General features: G+C 45.6%; 1 protein-coding gene across 1 annotated transcript in view; it reads left to right on the forward strand.

Moving 5' to 3' along the window:
- The window catches only part of si:ch211-267e7.3 (ADAMTS-like protein 2), a 117,546-nt gene extending 95,225 nt beyond the window's left edge, over nt 1–22,321 (forward strand). The window contains exons 12-18 of the mRNA XM_060829665.1: nt 1,396–1,522; nt 3,955–4,168; nt 7,348–7,503; nt 9,603–9,773; nt 12,295–12,471; nt 15,841–15,985; nt 20,471–22,321. Of these exons, the coding sequence (XP_060685648.1) occupies nt 1,396–1,522; nt 3,955–4,168; nt 7,348–7,503; nt 9,603–9,773; nt 12,295–12,471; nt 15,841–15,985; nt 20,471–20,586 (1,106 nt within the window). The 3' untranslated portion in view covers nt 20,587–22,321. The remainder of the gene's footprint in view (nt 1–1,395; nt 1,523–3,954; nt 4,169–7,347; nt 7,504–9,602; nt 9,774–12,294; nt 12,472–15,840; nt 15,986–20,470) is intronic.
- The last annotated feature ends 840 nt before the right edge of the window (nt 22,322–23,161 follow it).

The following is a 23,161-nucleotide window of genomic DNA, read 5'->3' on the forward strand; positions in this document are numbered from 1 at the left end:
AGCGGACAACATTCCTGCATTTCTGAATGATTCCTGATTGGCATCTTCTCTTGGAAATGCGGAACTGTCTCCTTCCTTAAAAATGAAGGTGCAGAGAGGCGATCTGAGAGATTCCCATTCCTTGGAAAATCCGGTCCATTCTTTTTAATATATACTTGGTGCATTCACATACATCTACAGTAACCCTGATCTAGACTTTTCTACCTTCCCCCTTAATCTGACCCCAACTACTCTGCCGTATTCTTGTGCTATCTATCTCTCACAGTGGTCTGTTTTCATTGCTGTACTTCAGTGATATTATCACCAGTAATTCAAACCCTTCCCAATAGCACCAGCAAAATGCCACATGAGGAGTTTGGTCATGGTTCTGGTAAGTGCAATCTGTCTAACTTGTACAGGCTCTGCCTCCCCAAGCATTGGTGCCAGTGCCCTCAAGATCTAAGTTCCTCCCTCCTACACCATCTTTTCATCTGCTTTATCCTCTTATTCCATTGTATGTGGCACTGATAGTAATCTCGAGATTAATCCTGTTCAGGTCCTGCTTACTAACTTGTTAAGAAGCTCCTTAAAATCTGACTGCAGGACCACCAGGCCTTTATTTTCCCATGTCTTAGGTTCCAATATGGACCATTAGTTGTTCACCACCGTCGCACCATCCTGCATTCACTTCCCCCTCCCAAATTCCCACTCCTCAGGCTGCTCTACAGTTGTTCAGTGACACCCTTTCACCACTGTGAGATCAGGGAGGCAACATAACATCCTGGATTCATGTAAGTAGCTGCAGAAACACTGATCTACCTCCCAAAGTCTCAATCTCCTGTCACTGTTGCCCTTCCAGTCTTCCTTAAACCCACACCCTGAACCTTGACCCCATACAGCTGAGCCAGTAGAGATTCTGCCGACTTCTCTCTGGCTACAGTCCCTAGGCGAACCATCTGGAATCCGATCCGAATGCTGGTCGGCGAGTGGGATGTACTCAGGAGACTCATGCACAGCGTGCCTGTTCCTTTTTGCCTGTTGGTGTTCATCCAATCCCTCTCTCCCCACGTACTGCTAAACTGCAGGGTGATCAGGTGAGTGCACTCCACCTTCGCATTCAGCCTCTTGAATGGATGGCAGGGATTGGGAGTGCTGCTTCGATTCCAAAACTGGAACTCGAGCTGCTGCAGAAAAATAGGTGCGCAGTGCTGACAGTGTGGCACTCCCTTGGTGCTGCGTTGGAGCACCAGCCTGAGTTTGTTGCTCAGATCTCCAGAATGGAGCTTGACACCCGTTTGGCCTGGAGGCAAGTGTGTTGCTACTGGGCACTGACATCAGAAACAAGGTTCTTAGTATAACTGGGACAAGGCTGCTGAAACAATGTCTAGTGAACTGTAATCCTCTCCCTTCCTACAGGCATTACCACTTCTTATGCTATGTGTGTCAGGTACGATGGAGTGGAGGTGGATGAGTCTCACTGTGATGCAGTTACCAGGCCTGAGCCGACACATGAATTTTGCACAGGAAGGGAATGCCCTCCCAGGTAAGTGAGCTCAGTGGCTTTTCAAAGGTGGTGTAGATGTTGTGTTTAAAGGCGGAGCCTCTGCCCCTCCTCTGCCAGGGCTGTTGGTTTGAAAGCTGCACCTACTCACTTAAAGATATTAGAAATAAGATCAGGGGTAAGTCACATTACCCATCAAGCCTGTTTTGCTATTCAGTAAGATCATGGATGAATATCAATATTAACTCCACCTTCCTGATGTACAGTCCAGTTGTCCTTGGGTGCTAAAAATCCATGGATATCAGTCCGAAGCATCCATCCTTTAGGATTGAGATAGTATTAGATAATGTTTCCAAATATTTGCAAACTTAAGAGCAAAAGTGATCCTCGCCATCTCCATTCTAAACATCCAACCTCTTCATCCTGAGACTGTAGTTTTAGATGTATACGCTCCCGAGGTTAGGACATAGTTGCTCGGCATCTACTGTGTTGAGTCCTTGAAGTATTTTCCAAGTTTCAGTGATATCAGCTCCCATCCTTCTCAAGTCCAGAGTAAAGCAAAATACTGTGGTTACTGGAAATGTTAAATAAAAACAGAAAATATTGAAGAAACCCAGTGGGGACTATTACTGGATCTGTGGAGAGAGAGAGAGACACACACAATGCTAACATTTCATAGTAATGACTTTTAGTTAGAATGCACAAAATTTGGACTCATTCTTTACAGTCTCTTCTCACGGACATCCCTTACATCTCAGGATTTAGTCCAGTAAATGTTTTCCAAACTCTCTTAGACCAGGACATCTTGCTTAGGTAAGAAGACCAAAGCAATGCAACAGGATTTGATTTCCTCCTTGTTTTGCTCCATACCTCTTTAAATCAACGTAAACATAATATTTATCTTTCTAATTGCTTGCTGACTGAGATACTATCTTTCAGTGATCCATGTGTAAGAACACCCAAAACCCTCTGAATACCAACATTTAATAGGACCTCACCTTTAAAACACTTGTTTTCATGCTTCCTACTAATGTGGATAATTTAGGAACGATGAGATCAAACCTATTGGTATTTCCCCAGATAATGTTGAATTCCATGAGGAAGATCTAATGGACTAGTGCCACCATAGTAATGTCACTGAACCAGTTGTCCAGAACCCTGGGCTAATGTTTGAATTTATTCACTGAAGTGTGAATTCAATAAAATTCTGGAATAAAAAGTTAATTCAAAGTTTGGGAGAAGATTTGTAGCTCGGATGTTCGTTGTTGTGGTTCTGTTCGCCGAGCCGGGAGTTTTTGTTGCAAATGTTTCGTCCCCTGTCTAGGTGACATCCTCAGTGCTTGGGAGCCTCCTGTGAAGCGCTTCTGTCATGTTTCCTTCGGCATTTATAGTGGTTTGTCTCTGCCGCTTCCAGTTGTCAGTTGCTGTCCGCTGCAGTGGCCGGTATATTGGGTCCAGGTCGATGTGTTTGTTGATAGAATCAGTGGATGAGTGCCATGCCTCGAGGAATTCCCTGGCTGTTGTCTGTTTGGCTTGCGCTATAATAGTAGTGTTGTCTCAGTCGAATTCATGTTGTTTGTCATCTGCATGTGTGGCTACTAGGGATAGCTGGTTGTGTCGTTTCGTGGCTAGTTGGTGTTCTTGGATGTGGGTTGTTAGCTGTCTTCCTGTTTGTCCTATGTAGTGTTTTGTGCAGTCCTTGCATAGGATTTTGTACACTACGTTGGTTTTGCCAAAGGAAATGCCGAAGGAAATATGACAGAAGCGCTTCACAGGAGGCTCCCAAGCACTGACGATGTCACCTAGAAAGGGGACGAAACGTCTGCAACAAAAACTCCCAGCTCGGCGAACAGAACCACAATAAAAAGCTAATTTAATTTCATCTGCTCTGCCTTATTTTGAGGCTATTCCCCGAGTTCTAGTTTCATACACTGGTGGAAACGACCTTCCTGCTTCTATCTTACCCATTCCTTCACAATTTTATGTTTCTACAAGATTCCCCCCCTCATTCTCCTAAATTCCAATGAGTATAGCCCCAGTATACTCAACTGTCTCAACCTAGTGAACCTCCTCTGTACCCCTTCCAGTGCCAGTACATTGTTTTTCAAGAAAGCCTCCATCTACTGGCTTTCCTGGTCTGGCCTACATGTGACTCCAGACCCACAGCAATATGGTTAACTCTTAACTGTTTCCAGGGATACGCAACAGACTCTGGCCTAGCTAGTTACTCCCACCTCCCATGAATGAATTATACAAACGCAACAAGCATTGAGGAATTTGAGAAGTGAATTTCAATGGTCAACTCGTCATTCGATGCAGTTGAACTTTAGGAGCAGGAGGACACCATTCAGCCCTTCTAGTGTTCTGCCATTCCATTAGTATTACAGCTGATCTGTGCCATACTTCCAGCACGCTCTCCTTTCCTAGTCTTGTAGTCACCCTGGATGATTCTTTTTCCTTGAATGCCTTTGCAGATGGGAGACCAGCAGATGGAGTGAATGTTCCCGGACCTGCGGGGAAGGCTATCAATTCAGGACGGTGCGGTGCTGGAAAATGATCGCTCCGGGTTTCGACAGCTCTGTTTACGATGAATTGTGCGAAGCAGCCGAGTTGACCAGACCAGTGGAGCGCAAACTCTGCAAAAACAAGGGGTGTGGGCCGCAGTGGGAGGTGTCAGAATGGTCGGAGGTAACGCAACTTTGTTTAAGCGCAGCTTTGTCCTGTTAAGCTGAGTATTCACACTGTGTTGAAAGTTACTGAGAACATGTTACACTTAAAATATCTGCGACTCTCCGCTGCTTTGTAAAAGGAAAGAAATTGTAGCTCTATGGGAATATTAAATATTAATTCTTGAACAAAGGAACCAATGACAAAATTAACACTAATGACCCATCCACTATTTAACAATATAGACAGAATGGCTCAGATCTAAATAGTTTGTCAGAACAGAGGGATCTGGAGGCTCAAATGCATTCATGTTTGAAAATGGCAGGGCATACATGAAAGAGTAGACTAAAGAATTTTGAGCTCCTTAAACAAAGATATTGAGTACAAAGGCAGAACTTATGCTGCAATGTTCTAAAGTGAATAACTGGAGTAATTGTGTCCAGTTTTGCTTGCGACAATTTAGAAAGTGTCCAGCAAAGATTTACCGGAAGGTTCCGGGAACGAGGAAGTTTGGTCACAAATTGACTTTAGAGGATCTGTTTTTGTTCTTCTCTGAGAAGAGTCGATTGAGGGGACTATTAATTGGGATTTACAAAGTGATCATGGGCTTACTTCAGGTAGACAAGGGAGATGATGGGTAGTTGGGTTAAGGACGCTCAGTTGGGTTGAGGAGGAATGGGCCGTCAGGTTGACGCACAGGTTGGTTCATTGGGGTGAAATGATGGGTAGTCCAGGGTAGTGTGGGTGGATAGTCAGCTTGTGGGGATGGCAGGAATGGGTAGTCAAGGCATGGGTGGTCGGGATTGGAGAAATAGATAACAACTGGCTCGGGTGTGGCTTGGATATTTGTGTTTGGGGTGGGGCACGGGGAGGGTATGGATATTTTGGGCTATGTATTTGGAAGGGGTTGATAGTTGTGTCAGGAGTGGTTTAAATAGGTGAGTAGTCAGGGCTGTGTGGTCAGGTCAGGGGAATGGGCATTTGGTGGGGTGGAGTGTAAATAGTTTCTGTGGTTGGGTCGGGGAACAGGGGGTTGAAGGTGATGTGTTTTTATGCTGAACCTTTTGTGAGAGACTACTTCATCCAGTTTTAGCGACCTATACCCATTTGTGAAGGTTCTCTAATGCTGCCACATGAACCACCAGGACAGCAGAGAGAAGTGCACAGTGAATCCTTCTCTCTGTGAATCAAGATTGTCACCCACAGTCCATCCCCTGGTTCCTGATATTGTTCACCAAGAGATCCTTCAACATGTCAATGCTCAAACAGCCCTGTGTGAGACGGCAAACAGTAGCACTGCATGAAAGACTAAAAGCAGAAGCACGAGAAGCAAGACAGTGGGTGGAAATGTTTTTGATTAGGATTATATCGTACTGCTGATCTGTATTTTCTGAAAGGTGAGGAAAGGGATTTAGGTGTTTGAATCGTAGTCCACTGACAACTTGTGGACTGGGATAAAGAACAACTGGAATGTGTAAAGACAACATCTTTTTATTGTGTGCTAGAATGGGAAAAGGACTGTTTTAAAACCAAGGACTGTGGAAAGAGTGACTGCACTTATAAAAATAAGTTATGAGAACACATTGGGAGTTGTGTTTACATGGCTGGTGTTTTTTTTCAAGCAGTAGAGGAGGAAAGGTGATATGACTCAGCATCAGGAGGTTTTCTCAGAGTGAGGATCGTCCAGTGACTGATAGCTGATTGGTTTGTGCAAACATGAGCAGTTGTTGATGCCACGGGTCATCACCATGACGACAGCTCTCTGATTGGCTCCTGGGGAGGTTAACAATGTGATTTATCCTGATTTGTAGGGGAGAAACCTCTGGGCTGCTGAAGGAGCATGTGCCGTGTCTCTATCTCTGCAGCAAAGTAACTAAAGCCGAAAGAAAGATGGTTGCTTTCTCCCACCGTTGCTTTAAGCTGTTGTCTTCAACCAGTAAATGAATGACTTTACAATAGTAGTACACAGTACACCCATTGCTCTGTGCCTCCTGAGAAGGGGCTCAGAGAACAGAACGTCCTGAGAGGAGAAAGGAACATCTCATCAAATCCTGGGGACTGGTGCCATTGAACTGTTTCCCCAGCTTTGTTACCTCCACTAGTTTGTTTTTTTTGTGTTCGCTTCTGTCTATCTGTATTGGTATGCAAGTGTTTTAAAAGAGAATTGAGTTCCAACTCGTAGAATAAAAAGCTGTAATCAACAGTCTCATTTTGCCTCTGGTTGGTGTTTATTTATTTACAAAACATGCCATACATACTCAAAGTCAATCTAACGTGAAAGTTGACACGCTATTTTTGGCCAAAAAAATCTGGAATTTTCCATATAGCTCATGTAAAAGTCAACCCTAGTTCTTCATAGATCAACATTTGTGAGCCAAGCGATTATCCTGTATATAAATGTTATGATGAGGAAATTGATTCTTTTTCATGCTGTTATGTGTTTTGATGTACAGTTCACACCAACATTAGGTTACAGATTATTAAGTTCATTATCAAACGAGTATGATAATTAGTATAATTAGTGTGATACAAAGTTTATCACACCATTATTTCCTAAGTAAGATGGTCCTATATGCATTAGCTTCACAATAATTGCCCTGTAGCTGTTGACGATTTCTCATGGCTACAATGATCAATGAGACTGTATGAGAGTCAAATGTCTGATAAAAGCTTAAAATGTCAGTTTGAAAAACCAAAACAATTGTAGACCAGAGAAAGCAGAGAGAAATGGAAGAATCTGGCACAAAGGGTTAAGGACACATCAGGTCAGAGTCAGGTGACAACCTCCTTTTGCGTGCAGCTCAACTGAGCTCAGTTCCCCAGCAGCACTTGTGAAATTCCTGGAACTTGTTATGCAGGATTTCAGCCTCTTAAAAATAGTATCAATGTAATAGTCAACTCCATAAATTTAACCTTAAAAAAATCTAAAAAATTCAACTTTTACACGAGTATATGTAGGTTCTTTTATAAGTACAGGAACCTGATCAGTTTTTTTTTGTTAACCTGAGTCCATCAGACAGGTAAATTGAGGATTTAGGATTTATTGCTTCTGTTTGTGTGTTCCAAATGGAATACTGAGTTGAAGTTTATTTATCTTTATTTAGGACTCAGTCCTGAAACTGTTTTGCTATGATAGTTATTGGTGATTGGAAATGATCTTGGATAATGGCCCACCGGAGTAATGGCCTTTCTCCTTTCAGTGTTCTGCGCGGTGTGGCACCAGGGGGAGCATGAGACGTGAAGTTCGATGCTCTGTTGATCCTCGCTTGTGTGATGAGTACACCAAACCAACCAACAAGAAGGAGTGCATGGGACCACCTTGTGACCGTCGTTGGACTGCATCAGACTGGGGACCAGTAAGGGCTGCCTACATGCTTCTGATCTAATGTATCCGAATGAACCTTGGCAGATCACCACCTGTCTGAATCAACAGTCCACAATATGGAACATACTTACAAACTAGTTAATATAGCTATCCTCACCCTTTATTGACAGGATCATACAGACACTGCAACTCCACACTGGCAATAATGAATGGACATATTTTACTGAAAAAGACATTACCCCCATGTAGACATTAACACACACACAGGCACACACATATTGACCTTAAACATAAACACACTGATCCCGTGCTGACATTAAGACACACACACACGCACACATGCATCTCACACACACGGACATCGTACTGACATTAACACAAGGATACACTGACCCCACACTAACATTAACACATGGACACACCGACCTCACATTGACATTAATACACAGACACCCTCTCTCTGCACTGATACTAACACACACAGAGATACACCTCACACTGACATTAATACAAGTACACACTCATTCTGTGATGACATTAACACTTGGGGACACTGTCATCCCACGTTGATGTAAATATGGTGATAGTGTTATTTTTGACTAGGATTTGACAGAGGTCCCTGAGGCCAGTTGGATCATGGGACCTAGTGGTAGTTATCTATGCGTTGTGGATAATTATTTCTGAATCTTGACTGCAATTATTTGGCGTCATAGTAATTAGTGGCATTAGATTTGATGGGGTGTAGGTAGAAATAAAAATCTGACCAGTGAAGCTTGTCCTTATGTTTTATCTACACTGATCCAACATTATATTTTGGATCCTTTTTTGGAAAGGGGACAACTGCTGATGTTGATTTCTGTTAGATCCTAACCGTGATTTTTCTCTGATACTCTGCGTTTGTCATGTCTTCCTCTTGATTGATCTTTCTAAGTGTTTCATAATTGTTGAGATAAGAGCTCCATAGTCAATATCACTGAATTCCTATCTGCAGGACGTAATCCGTCTCATTGTCACACTGGTCATTGTATCTTTGGGAATTAGCCTGTTATAAACAATCTGCTTCAACCCCCACCGTCCCCCACCACCTCCCATCCCGCTGTGGGGCCCACTGTCTTGTGTCCTCCAATACGCTAGTTTCACAATGGATAGTGTGGCTGCCTACCCCTCACTAGTCAATGTCTTTGCAAGAGGAAAGAGAAATTACTGCAAATAATGGAAATTATGTATGCAGGCTTGGAGGATTCACATCTTTTTTGCTTATATGCATGAGAACCAAATCAACTGTTTGCGTTCTTCATTGCCAACTCTGTCCCCTCCCTGTTATCATCTTGTTACCTATCGCAAAAACACTACTCACTTTATGTCGAACACCACCTGCCTCTTACTTCGACCTCAGAGCTGCTGAAATCCTCCCTCCTACTTTGTGCTGTTGTCACCTTCAGACACAGAGACTCCAGTTCTCTCCCAGCTAATCTCCCGTACTCCACTCGTCATTGACATCAGGTCCTCAAAAAGCCCTGTGGTCCATATCCTTTCCCAGAACAACCCCTTCCTGATCTACATTGAATTCTCGTACCATCAATGCATTGAGTTCTCATCTCTAAGTACTTTAATTGCCTTTCCCCCTTTTATCTTTGCAACTTCCTCCAGCTGCAGAGTTCCTTCCTGTCTCTCTGGCTCCAGCCTGTTGTCCCTTTCCTCAGCTCTATACCCGCTACCATTGGCGGCCATGTTTTACTTCCATTAGCAGGCTCTTCACCTCCATTTTCTCCTTCAAACTCATAACCTTCTGGTCATCTCTCCTAAATCCTCCCTTTCTTTAGTTCAGCGCCCATTAATTGTACATGAATGAAGTTTATTCAATATTCATTCTTGGTTATGTTTATGTCACTGTCCCAGACCAGAGTTAATTGCTGATCAGTGGTCGCTCTCGAGTTTGGACGATGTGAACTATTTCCAAGTTGAGAGACTAACACTAGAGGATCCCATGTTTCTCTTGCTCCTTCTCCAAGAGATGGGGTTTTGAGTTTGGGAATGGTGTTCAACAAGCCCTAGTGCATTGTTGCTATTGACGGTGAAATATTTGCTTGGCTTGGTTTCTAAGCCCCATCTTTCCTTTTCTCATTGCAGTGCTCAGGAGCCTGTGGAGAGGGCCGCATGACACGTTACGTGGTTTGCAGGAACAACGAAGGCAAGGTCCTACCGGATTTGCAGTGTGACCTGGCAACAAAGCCCCTGGCGGTGCACCCCTGTGGAGATAGAGACTGTCCCCCTCACTGGGTGTCACAGGAGTGGGAGCAGGTACACGAGGGACTAGTACACATGCTGTGGGAATATTGGGGAGAGAGTACTCAATTGGAGCAAACTGCCTATCTCCACCCAACCTCAAGGCTCCTGGCGAAAGAGAGATGAACAGCAGGGAGAGCACTTCAAGATTTCTCATCATTAAATAAATGCTTCACACCGAGTATTTTATGCTAAGAGGAAGAAAATTCAACCCCCGCTATGTCAATTTCCCTCACTTGCTCCACTTTTTCAGACTCTCTCCCTCACTCTAGGACTCCCGGACCCTGTCCCCAGTTCGCTCCCAGACACCCGGACCCTGTCCCCCGCTCGCTGTGGGATTCCCGGATCCTGTCCCCTGCTCGCCCCCAGACTCCCGGATCCTGTCCCCCGCTCGCTGTGGGACTCCCGGATCCTGTCCCCTGCTTGCTCCCAGACTCCCGGATCCTGTCCCCTGCTCGGCCCCAGACTCCCGGATCCTGTTCCCCGCTCGCTGTGGGATTCCCGGATTCTGTCCCCTGCTTGCTCCCAGACTCCCGGATCCTGTCTCCCGCTCGTTGTGGGATTCCCGAATCCTGTCCCTGCTCGTTGTGGGACTCCCGGACCCTGTCCCCCGCTCGCTCCCCGACTCCCGGACCCTGTCTCCCACTCATTGTGGGACTTGCGGACCCTGTCCCTCGCTCCATGTGGGAATCCCGGACCCTGACCTCTGCTCGCTCCCAGACTCCCGGATCCTGTCCCCAGCTCACTCCCAGACTCCCGGATCCTGTCCCCAGCTCGCTCCCACACTCCCGGACCCTGTCCTCACTCACTCCCAGACCCCTGGACACTGTTCCCTGCTCGCTCCCAGACACCCGGATCCTGTCCCCGCTCACTCCCAGACCCCCGGAACCTATTCCCCTCTTGCTCCCACACTCCCAGACCCTGTCCCCTGCTCGCTCCCAGATCCCGGACCCTGTCCCCGCTCGCTCCCAGACACCCGGACCCTGTCCCCGCTTGCTGTGGGACTCCTGGATCCTGTCCCCCTCTCACTCTCAGATTCCCAGATCCTGTCCCTGCTCGCTGTGGGACTCCTGGATCCTGTCCCCCTCTCACTCTCAGATTCCCGGATCCTGTCCCCGCACGCTGTGGGACTTCCGGACCCTGTCCCTGCTTGCTGTGGGACTCCTGGATCCTGTTCCCCTCTCACTCTCAGACTCCCGGATCCTGTCCCCAGCTCGCTCCCAGACTCCCGTACCCTGTCCCCCGCTCGCTGTGGGACTCCCGGATCCCGTCCCCCACTTGCTGTGGGACTGCTAGATCCTGTCCCCCTCTCGCTGTCAGACTCCCGGACCCTGTCCCCCGCTCGCTCTCCCTCTCCCTCTCTCGAACTCATAGACCATCAGTCGTAGTCTTGCTACCATTCCCGGGATTGAGTATAATCCAGCCTCCTGCAGCAGGGACCATGGTGGCTGGGCTCAGTCTGTGTGAGGACCCAAGCTCAGTGCCCCTTTGTGGGGCCTGGCATCAAAACGTGGGGAAAGAAATTGAGAGCCACCTTGCTGCCCTTTGTGTTGATCCTTCTCTGCTCCCCATTGTAATAGCCTCTCTCCACAACCCTCATCCCACTCCCATTCACCGGTGTCAGGGGATACCAGCCAAAGTGCTTGGAGTGTTAACAATAGCAGGCACCAGATGAGGACACATTGAGTGATGGAGAGCTGCCAGTTTCTGGTGAACTGGCAACTGTCGGCCTTCTGGATCCCTGACCTGCTGGGTCTAAAATCCCAGGAAGGTCCCTCACTAGCCAGTTAAATGCTTCAAGGGGGAGAAGGGCATTGGGGTCTGCAATGGTGGAGAGATCCCGTCACCAGCACTACTTCCAGTGCCATCTCAGTTGTGGCCCTCTCTCGCACTACATGACTGGGAGCTGATGAGAGAGTTGGGAAGGGAGCAAGAGATTAGGAGAGGTTAGACGCTGTGCATGAGTGAGGGGATGGGAGGGGGGTGAAGGGCTGCCAGAGGAGAAAGTGAGTTCCTTCAGCTTCCAAAGGTTAGAACTGGACTGGGATCCTTGTTGAGCTTTCTCAGGATTCCCATCCTCTGACAGAAAGGCAGGCCTGGAGCCCCAGGGAGAGAGAGAGGAGCGACTGGTGATCGGAAACAGATTTGCGTAGCGACCCGAAGGTTTCGCAAAGCAGTCCCGCCTCGTTTTGTATGATAATAGACTTCCCAGGGAAAAGTCACTCGGGTTATCTCAAGTCTGACCTTGTGTTACATTCATATCTCGCTGCAATATTTGCCAACTTCCTGACATTCTGATGCACTTGGGAGCTTTGGCCAGCACCGTTGTGTTAATGTGGGCACCAGTAACTAGACAGGGAGTTGAGAATTTTGTGGGGAGGAGAGTTTTAGCAGGAGGGTTGTGGGGGACCAGAGGGTGAATAAGTCAGTCTACCGTCTGGTTGATAGCTCTTAAGCTCCCCCTGGTGTAGGGTGTGGGCATGGACTGACTACTCGACTGTGTAATAACTGGTTGCCGTGGTCTGACTAAATTTAGTGCAATGCCACATGTGGCCGGGGCCGGAAGACCCGGAGGATTCTGTGTGCTGGCCTGGAAAATGGAGCTTATAAGGAGTATGAGGAGAGCCGGTGTGGTCACTCCAAGAAGCCTGACGAGGAGGCGGCCTGCTTCGAGAGGCCCTGCTCAAAGTGGTTTAAAACGTCTTGGTCCCAGGTAAGCAAACTCACCGGGTCAGCACTTGTGTCTTACTGATTGGCTAAAGGGGACTGTAAGCTTGCCCTGTGTGTTAATGTGGGCACAGAAGGCTGTGGAGGGCAGGTCATTGAGTCTATTTATGACAGATAGGTAGGTTCTTAAGTATCAAGTGTTACGGGGAGAAAGTGGGAGAATGGGGTTGAGAAATTTTTTTTAGACTTAGATTAGATTAGACTTACAGTGTGGAAACAGGCCCTTCGGCCCAACAAGTCCACACCGACCCGCCGAAGCGAAACCCACCCATACCCTTACATTACCCCTTACCTAACACTACGGGCAATTTAGCATGGCCAATTCACCTGACCCGCACATCTTTGGACTGTGGGAGGAAACCGGAGCACCCGGAGGAAACCCACGCAGACACGGGGAGAACATGCAAACTCCACACAGTCAGTCGCCTGAGTCGGGAATTGAACCCGGGTCTTCAGGCGCTGTGAGGCAGCAGTGCTAACCACTGTGCCACCGTGCCGCCCACTATCTATCAACCATGATTGAATGGTGGGCTGAGTGGCCTAATATCTGCTTCCATGTCTTATGGTCTTCTGGTCTTTTTCCATGCAAGTTTATTTTCCATGCTCCATTGGAACTGGGTGCAGTTGTATTGGCAGGTCAGCTCACTGTCATGATGACGTTTGTTGCCACAGTTCTCTTTCAATGTCGGAAACTGCAGCACCTGCTCGGTCAAGTGCAGTTGAGGAAGGCCGCCACCTGGTTTCACTAGGAGAGCCTCTGCTAGTCGATAAGACAGTTTATTACACGTTAACAACCACGTACAGATTTCATTGCCAAGGTAGACATTGCCACAGAAACTCTGAGGAGGATTGATGTTAAGTCTCTCTCCTTCCAGCTGTTCTGTTCTGTTCTGTTTTGGGTGGCCCACCAGAGTGCTCCAGGAAGCAGGATCCCAGTTTCGCTGCCTACCTTTGCTGTGTTAACAAGAACTTCCTGAGCAGTCCCACTGATCGCCTACTACTTTTTAGAGAGATTAACCCAGAGCGGTTATTGCCACTGTCTCAACCTCCTGCCAATCCTGCAACAGTCTCATTGGTTGTGAGAGGAAAGGGGGTTAGCCCAAACTGTTTTCAGAATCATATAACGTAATGCACAAGAGTAGGCCATTCAGCCCCTCAAGCCTGCTCTGTCATCCAATAAAGTCATGGTTGATCTGACTGTAACCTCTACTCCCCCATTCCTACTTACCCTTGATAATCTTTCAACCCCTTACTTAATAAAAGGCTATTTACTTCTGCCTTAAAGTACTCATAGACCTATTCCACCACCTTTTCAGGAAGAGTCCAATGGGGGCGGCACGGTGGCACAGTGGTTAGCACTGCTGCCTCACAGCGCCAGAGACCCGGGTTCAATTCCCACCTCAGGCAGTTGTTTGTGTGGAGTTTGCACATTCTCCCCGTGTCTGCGTGGGTTTCCTCCGGGTGCTCCGGTTTCCTCCCACAATCCAAAAATGTGCAGATTAGGTGAATTGGCCGTGCTAAATTGCCCGTAGTGTTAGGTGAAGGAGTAAATGTAGGGGAATGGGTCTAGGTGGATTGCTCTTCGGAGGATCGGTGTGGAATTGTTGGGCCGAGGGGCCTGCTTCCACACTGTAAGTAATCTAATCATAACTCAACACCCTCTGAAAGTAAAGAAAATGGCCTCCCTTCTCTCCTTAATGGGAAAGCATTGATACTTAAACAGTAGTTCCTAGTTCTAGATTCTCCCATTACAGGAAGTGTTCTCTCCACTCCAACCTGTTAAAGCCTCTCTGGGTCCCCTACGTTTCAATCAAGTCACCTTTTTTTTAAGACTCTAACGAATACAAACCTAGATTGTCTAACCATTTCACATATGATAAAGCACCTAATTCTAGAATTTAATCTGCTAAACCTGCTCTGTTCTGCTTCTAAAGTATTTACATCCTTCCTGAAACATGATGAACTATAGCATATAAAGATGTACTTTTGTTTTTGCATTTTTCATTGTGGACTGAAGTGGAGAAAGGATTGTTTTCGAAACCAAGGTTTATTGCACTTTTTCAAAAGCAAGTTATCTGACACTCATTGTAAGTGCTGTTTACACTGCTGCTTATTCCAGGAGTTTGCCCAATCCCATTGCAGATGAGCCTGAGCTAGGGTTTGTGCATGAATAGAAATTCAGCTGGAAGCAAGTGGCTGATTGGTCAGGGGAATGATGACCTGTTATCAAAGCCCTTCTGCCCACCAACAACAGTGTGATTGGCTCCCAGATAGCTGAAGAACTTTTGGGTGTGAATGTTTAGGTGAGAAGCTGTTGGACTTACAGGAAGGAAATAGCTGTGTTTCTGCTCTGCAGCAAAAACACCAAACCCTGAAGAAAGCCAGTTTACCACCCACCCTCCACCATCAGTCGCTGTAATCTGCAGCTCTTAACCAATAAGTCGGTGACTTTACAATTGTGAATCAGTCCGTCTGTGCCTCAATAAGAATCAATGGTTACAGGGAAAGAGGCAGGAAAGTGACATGAGAGATACAATCCACATCAATCTTGTCAAGCTAGTCATGTTGTATAGTGGGATTCATTTAGATCGTGATGCTGTAACTGATCACATGACATTGGTAAGAGAGAAGACCCTGGTCTAGAATGAGCATTTGAAGAGAGGGGTCTTAGACACTGCACTGGAGAGCTGTATTTGAGAATCTGCTTTGGGCAGATGGCAATAAAATAGTATTACAGTAGTTAAGAAGTTGAAGAACATTATTTAAAGATACTGGGACGGGACAATAGATGTGCAAACAGTCATTATCTGAGATACTGCAGACTGGCATCTCAATATGCAAGTTGTGGTATTGCTTTAGAGCACCTGACAACTTGAGTCTGTCCACCAGAAATGAGTGGGCCATAACGAAGGAACTTGAATGATGAACACAGCTTAGTCTGTACTTGTCTGAGAGAATATAGACTGGTGTGGCCAAGACATGGTTTAATCCCATGTTCATTGTATTATTTATCTGACCTGTAACTACCAGTTAGGTTGATGGAGAAGACGATAACTTTACATCTGACCTATTCTGTACGTGATGTAGGAAGATCTAATTGGGTTGTCAGGGGAGAGCTGTTTTCCGCATTGGACAAGCACAAGAACAGAAGTACTTGATGGACCAGGATGGAATGAAGTTGGAGTGCTTGTTGAGCCACTGACAATACGGTCTGTTCCCGGGCACTCAAATCCTCTTTGACAACCCAAACAGTTTCTCCTCATTGCGGATCTTTGACACTTGGCCACATACTTGCATTCAGCAATGTGTGTTTGGTGCTGTCCCAATGACCAACTGCTGTCTTTATCCGGCACAGTGCAGTAAAACCTGTGGCAGTGGTGTCCGGGTTCGTGAAGTGAAATGTTACCAGGGAGATGAAGTTGGACAAGGCTGCGATCCATCCACAAAGCCAGAGGCAAAAGAGACATGTGAGGTCCAACTGTGTCCTACGGACGCACCAGGTAAGGTTAGCCAAAATATACCCCCCTCGAAACAATTACACCCCAATCCATTACCCCCTCAACTATTAGATCCTGAAAACAATAGCTGCATCAATTAAATCCTCAATAACTTCTAGCATGAAACTCCCAGTCCAATAATCCTCATGATTAAATCCCGAATCCTTTGTTAAAGGTGCATTGAATATGTTGGATGACTTACTGCTGCAGTAAATAATTAAACTATGGTCTTTCAAACTAGGTTTCACTCTGCGATCTAACTTGCCCACATTGCCATCCATTGGGATCCTAACAACGTATTATGTTTTGAAAGTCTACAGTTATGGATGGAAACATCAGTCTTGATGTTGTGGATGGATGTGTTGTTTGTGCAGCTGATACCTGAGAAACAACTGAGCAGGAATGCTCACCATCCTGCAGTGCCTGGGCCTGCTATTACCTTTTGTTCATGAAAATACTTCCCAATTTCTATGGCTCTTGCAAATCTGCCCTGCATTGACTGCTAATTCCATCTACTAGTCAAGTGCAGTGATGTAATTTAGTGTGAAACAGATGGTTGGTCAGAGGGAGATGGTTAAGGGTAAACTAAAGGTCACCCAGTTTAGCCTCAATGGTGAACACTCACTTACAGTCAGAATCATGTAGATGTACAGCATGGAAACAGACCATTCAGTCCAACTTGGCCATGCCGACCAGATATCCTAAATTAATCTAGTGCCATTTGCCAGCATTTGGACCATATCCCTCTACACTCTTCCTATTTATGTACCTATCCAGATGCCTCTTAAATGTTGTAATTGTACCAGCCTCCACCACTTCCTCTGGCAGTTCATTCCATACACATATCACCTTCTGAGTGAAAATGTCCCTTAGGTCCCTTCTAAATCTTTTCCCTCTACCTTAAACCTATGCCCTCCTAGTTTTGGACTCCCCTACTCTGGGCTAAAGACTTGGCTATTTATCCTACCATGCCCCCTCATGATTTTAAAAAGATCACCCCTCAGCCTCTGATGCTCCAGAGAAAATAGCCCCAGTCTTTTCAGCCTCTCCCTATAGCTTAAACTCCCTGGCAACATCCTTGTAAATCATTTCTGAGTTCTTTCAAGTTTCATAATATCCTTCCTATAGTAGGGAGGCCAGAATTGAGCACAATGTTCCAATAGTGGCCTAACCAATGTCCTATACAGCTGCACTATGACCTCCCATATCCTATACTCAATGGTCTGACCAATAAAGGAAAGCATACCAAATGCCGCCTTCGCTCTCCTGTCAACCTGCATTTCCACTTTCAAGGAATTATGTACTCCAAGGTCTCTTTGTTCAGCAACACTCCCCAGGATCTTACCATTAAGTGTTAAAGCCCTGCTTTGATTTGTTTTCCAAAACACAGCTCCTCACATTTCTCTGAATTAAACTCCATCTGCCACTCCTCGGCCCATTGACCCATCTGATCAAGATCCTGTTGCAATCTAAGGTAACCTTCTTCGCTGTCCACTACAGCTCCAATTTTGATTTCATCTGCAAACTTAGTAACTGTACCTCCTATGTTCATATACAAATCATTTATATAAATGACGAAAAGCAGTGGTCAAACACCGATCCTTGAGGCACACCGCTGGTCAGAGGCCTCCAGACTGCAAAATAACCCTGCACCATCACCCTCTGTCTTCTACCTTTTGAGCCAGTTCTATATCCAGATGTCTAGTTCTTCCTGTTTTCCATGTGAGCTAATTTTACTAACCAGTCTACCATGAGTAGCCTTATCAAACACCTTACTGAAGTCCATATAGATCAAGTCCTCATCCCTCATCAATTCTCTCTGTTACTTTGTCAAAAAACTTCATCAAGTTCGTGAGATGATTTCCCACACACAAAGCCATGCTGACTATCCCTAATCAGTCCTTGCCTTTCCAAATACATGTACATCCTGTCCCTCAGGATTCCCTCCAATAACTTGCCCACCACCGATGTCAGGCTCACTGATCCATAGTTCTCTGACTTGTCCTTACCACCTTTCTTAAATAGTGGCACCATGTTAGCCAACCTCCAATCTTCCAGCTCCTCACCTGTGGTTATCGATGATACAACTATCTCCGCAAGGGGCCCACTTCCCTCGCTTCCAATAAAGTTCAAGGGTACACCTGTTCAGGTCCTGGGCTTTATCCATCTTTATGTGTTTTAAGACATCCAGCTCCACCACATCTGTAATATGGACATTTTTCAAGATGTCTCTATTTATTTCCGCAAGTCCTTCTGCACAGCAAACACTAATGCAAAATAGTCATTTAGGATCCCCTCCATCTCCTGCGGTTCCAAACTTAGGTGTCCTTGCTGAACCTTAAGGGGACCATTCTCTCCATAGTTACTTTAATGTATTTGTGGAATCCCTTTGGATTCTCCTTGATCCTAATTGCTAAAGCTATCTCATGTTCCATTTTTGCCCTCCTGATTTCTCTCTTAAGTATACACCTACTGCCTTTATACTCTTCTAAGGATTCACTTGATCCATGTTGTCTATACCTGACATATGCTTCCTTCTTACTCTTGACCAAAGCCTCAATTTCTCTAGTCATCCAGCATTCCCTACACCTACCAGCTTTGCCCTTCACTCTAACTGGACTCTAGTTATCTCATTTTTGAAAACTTTCCAATTTCCAGTGCCCCTTTCCCAGCAAACATTTGCCCCAATTAACTTTTGAAAGTTCTTGCCTATTGCCATCAAAATTGGCCTTCCTCCAATTTGGAACTTTAACTTTTAGATTTGGCCTATCCTTTTCCATCACTATTTTAAAACTAACAGAATTATGGTCGCTGGCCCCAAAGTGGTCCCCCACTGACACCTTGGAGAAGTACAGGACATTGATTAGGCCACTTTTGGAATACTATGTTCAATTCTGGTTTCCCTGTTATCAGAAGGATGTTGTGAAACTTGAAAGAGTTTGCAAAAGATTTATAAGGATATTGCCAGGGTTGGAGGGTTTGAGCGAAAAGGAGAGGCTAAATAGACTGAGGCTGAGGGGTGACCTTATAGAGATTTATAAGATCATGAGTAGCGTGGATAAAGTCACTAGCCACGGACTTTTGCCGAGGGTAGGGAAGCCCAAAATTAGAGGACATGTGTTTAGGGTGAGAAGGAAAAGATTTAAAATGGGTCTAAGTGGCAACTTGTTATGCAGAGGGTGATGTGTGTGTATAGAATGAGCTGCCAGAGGAAGTGGTGAAGGCTGGTACAGTTACAACATTTAAAAAGCATCTGGATGGGTAGATGAATAGGAAGGGTGTAGAGGAATATGGGTCAAATGCTGGCAAATAGGATTAGATTTATTTAGGATATCTGGTCAGCACGGATGGGTTGGACTGAAGGGTCTGTATCCCTGCTGTATAACTGAATGACTGTACAAATTGATCAAGGATATCCAACTTTGATTTAATCAGGGCAAGCTAATTTTCTTGAGATATTTGGGATGACAGAAAGGGTTGTTAAGGGATATACCGTCTGATGTAAATAGACTTCCAAAAGGTTTACAGAATGCCACACAACAGGCTTGTCCATGAGCTTGAAGCCTATGGAATACAATGGGCAGCAGCAGCACAGATACAAAGCTGGGTAAGTGACAGGAAGCAGAGTGGAGGGAGGTTTGGAGGGGAGTACTCCACAGTTCAGGACAGGGATCATCACACGCAGACTTGGGTGTATGGGGTACAACTTCAAGTATCTGGGGATGGCATAAAACCTGGAAGCATTGTGAATGGTGAGCAGGATAGCGATGGATATCAAGTGGATGCTGACATACCTGCTCGACTGTGCAGAAATGTCGCAGTTACATATATGGTACAGGAGTGTGAAATGACATCTTTTGTATCAAGTGCAGACAGGTGACAGAAAATAAAAGTACAATTCCAACAGGGATGCACAAACATAGACCTAGGGTTGTTTGTTCACACAGTATTTAAGGTTGAGAAAGTGGTTAGACCTGCATATGCGATTCCAAGACATAACCAGACAAGTTATGATGAGCTTGGTTGAAACACTAGTCCAAACTAAGCTGGAGTATTAGGACCAGACAGTGTGAAGAGAGACAATCAGACATTTTTTCTATTGAAGAAAGGAGTGCAACAAGGCTGTGTACTGACACCAAAATGCTTAATATAGGCTTTAACTTCTTGGTTACTGAGTTATTGGAGAGGGGCGAGCTAGATTATTTGACTGACAGTGAAGAATTATCCAATTAGATTACAGAGGACTTGACAACTTCCAGTTGAGTGTGAGGTCTTGTGCCACACGGCTGAAGATAGTGGGTGACCAATGGGAAGAGTGTTGGGTTGGGCAGTTAGGAGGTCACAGGTCATTTGGTAAAGCTTGCCAGCAACTGTCTACCCAGTGTTGGCAACACTCAAGGTTTGCAGGTTGGGGTGTCTGTGCAAGTGAGGTGGTGAAGCGGCATCTCGTTCTCCAGGGTAAGTCTTCTTTGTTCGTTTGTTTTGCAGATGACAACTGTCAGGACAAAGTGACGGCCAACTGTGCATTGGTGCTGAAGGTGAAGCTGTGCACACACTGGTACTACAGGAAGGCCTGCTGCAGATCCTGCAAGAACAGGGCATAGTGCCACTGGTGACCTTCAGGGCTACAATCCTGCAGGGAATAAGACAAAATACATAGTCCCTTTTTTTATCGCGGTGGGGGGGGAGGAAGTGCAAGTACGGAGTGAATGGGAGGAAGAGGTTGAAGTTCATCACCAATCCCAGTCAATATGAGCAAGCAATGCTGCAAAACATAAGAAAATGCACAATACACCCCATACCATGTTTGTTTGACTTGTGACTACACTATCACTCTGCCTCTTCTTCTCTCTCTCTCTCTCTGTTTCTCACTCCGGTCCTCCCCATTGTATTGGAAAGGTGCTGTGTTCATTCCCATTACTTCACACCCCTAACTCAACCTCCCCCAGCTCTTTAAAATCTGCATAGACGCCACACCTGGGGTTGCGTCATGAGAACTTTTGAGAGTCTCCCTCAGTGAAGAGGAGCACGAGCTTGGATTCAGGACCTCCCCCAAACCCCTCCACCACCTCTACCTTCCAAAATGGCCATTGTTCATGTTCTCTTGACAGCTAACCCTGCCAGAAACAAAGTGCGTGCCAACCCACTGCCAACCCAGACGATCCGCGTCTTAGTAAGACAAGGTGAAATAGTTAACTAAGGTGGTTGCTTAAATCTTTGAGTATTATGAGTGAGGGTCTGTGAGGAGGGCAAGGGGCAGCAACCATTCACAGATTTTCAGATTCCAAAGTCTTGGGTCATAAGCAGCCAAACATTCAGACCAAAGTAAGAGACATGACCTGATACGGTTAAGCGACTTGTGAATAATATTCAAAGTAAAAATTGGTCCAGTACTAATTTGAATGCCTGGGCACCTCCAACCATTACAACAAGTACTGTACTCCATATTGTTTACAAACTTTTCTAGAGCCACTTGGAGGCAGAAAATTAGTACTGTATTAATTTCTTCAATCTCCTCACATCTAACTTTTGCACCCATTCCCCCCCAAGCTCTGCACTTGACTCTTTCTCACACCTTTAGGACCTTGCACTCCTTTACAATAAGGAATACCAACAAGCCATCATCCTGAAATCTTCCCTTTCACTTTGCTGGAGCCAGCTATTGGGAGGAACTAGAGAGTTACTACCCATCTTGAACGTTCCTGACCCACCCCTTCACCTCCCTGTAGTGACCGAGAGGGATATGTCTGAATCTGGGGGACTTGAGAGAGAAGGGTTGAGGCTGCATTCAATTAGAAAATGGTGCTACACTCTGATACACCAACCAGGGGCGCTGTGGGCATACTCAACACTGAACTAATCGTGCAGCTAATGGGGAATCACTGGACAGCATTTTAAATTGGTTGCTTATAGGACTAAAACGTGTTTCAGCACAACTGTGATAAAGTTAGCAATTTGTCGGGATCACCACAAGATGCGGAGCCAGTCACTGACTCGCAGGAGATCATCATTGAAGAGGGAGAGGTTCTGGTCACTGATACCACATGCTGGGTGACCATGTGCTTCGCGCCGCATGTGTTTTGATCCCAAGTGATGCTGGGAAAACCAGAATGCAACCAAAGTGAGAGCTGAAATGCTTGACAACAGAAGACCCCTTTATGGTGTTGCTATGCACAGGTCTGCTTTGGAAGGTGAAGTTAACACTCCTTATGAAGCTAAGTTTGGGGATGTATTTCTGATAGTATGATGTAGCTTTAATATATGACAACTAGACATTATCACATGCTCCCAAGGGTAATTGTACAGCCATTCTTTTAGAATTATGTTGCAATAACAGATTATTGATGTACTGTAGCTATATTATTAGAAGTATTTTGTACAGCAATAAATAACAGTGACTTTTTGAGTGGCTCCTGTTTTGTGTGGGGATGTGACATTGTTGAGCTGCACTGATGGAGGAATGTTCCTTAGTCTGCTATGGTACCCACTGGAACTACGGACCATTGGCTGGAGCAGTGTGCATCAAGGGTTCAGAAAAAGAATTCTTCCTAATATTTTTAGCCCAATAATTAGGCTTATTTTCCCAGAATGCTGGCCAGCAGGTCCCAGTCAGACTTCGGACAGAACATGATGATCGCCTGTCCAACTATGCTTTCCGTTCTGGTATTTTTCCATGGAGGAGCACAGTGCTGGATACTGCTAAGTGATAAGGACACTCGATTAGCCCTTTAGACTAAATGCTGGATTAGTGGTGCTGGAAGTGCACAGCAGTTCAGGTAGCATCCAACGAGCAGCGAAATCGACGTTTCGGGCAAAAGCCCTTCATCAGGAACTAAATGCCAATTGGTTTCATCTTTTCGTGCCGGCAAGTTGGTTAATTAGTAACAGTCATTGTTTGGGCAGGCAGAGACCACCACTGAGCCGCCTTTTAAACCGTCTAACAGATTCCGAATAAATGCTCCAACATTTGCATGTTCCAACATTTTGTCACAGCTTTTACCCTACTTTCACCAGTCATTGAGATAACACATTGAGATTCATGTAACTCCCCAGCCTGTACAAATGATACTTCTCCCTGCAATACAAGGTGGTGTTAGCGTCACTTAGAGGTTGACAGACATGGAATCTCCAACTATCCTAATAAAGCAACACTTGGTCACTTTTACTCTAAGCCCAACT

The sequence above is a fragment of the Hemiscyllium ocellatum genome, chromosome 9 (genome assembly GCF_020745735.1).
Source record: "Hemiscyllium ocellatum isolate sHemOce1 chromosome 9, sHemOce1.pat.X.cur, whole genome shotgun sequence".
NCBI lineage: Eukaryota > Metazoa > Chordata > Chondrichthyes > Orectolobiformes > Hemiscylliidae > Hemiscyllium > Hemiscyllium ocellatum.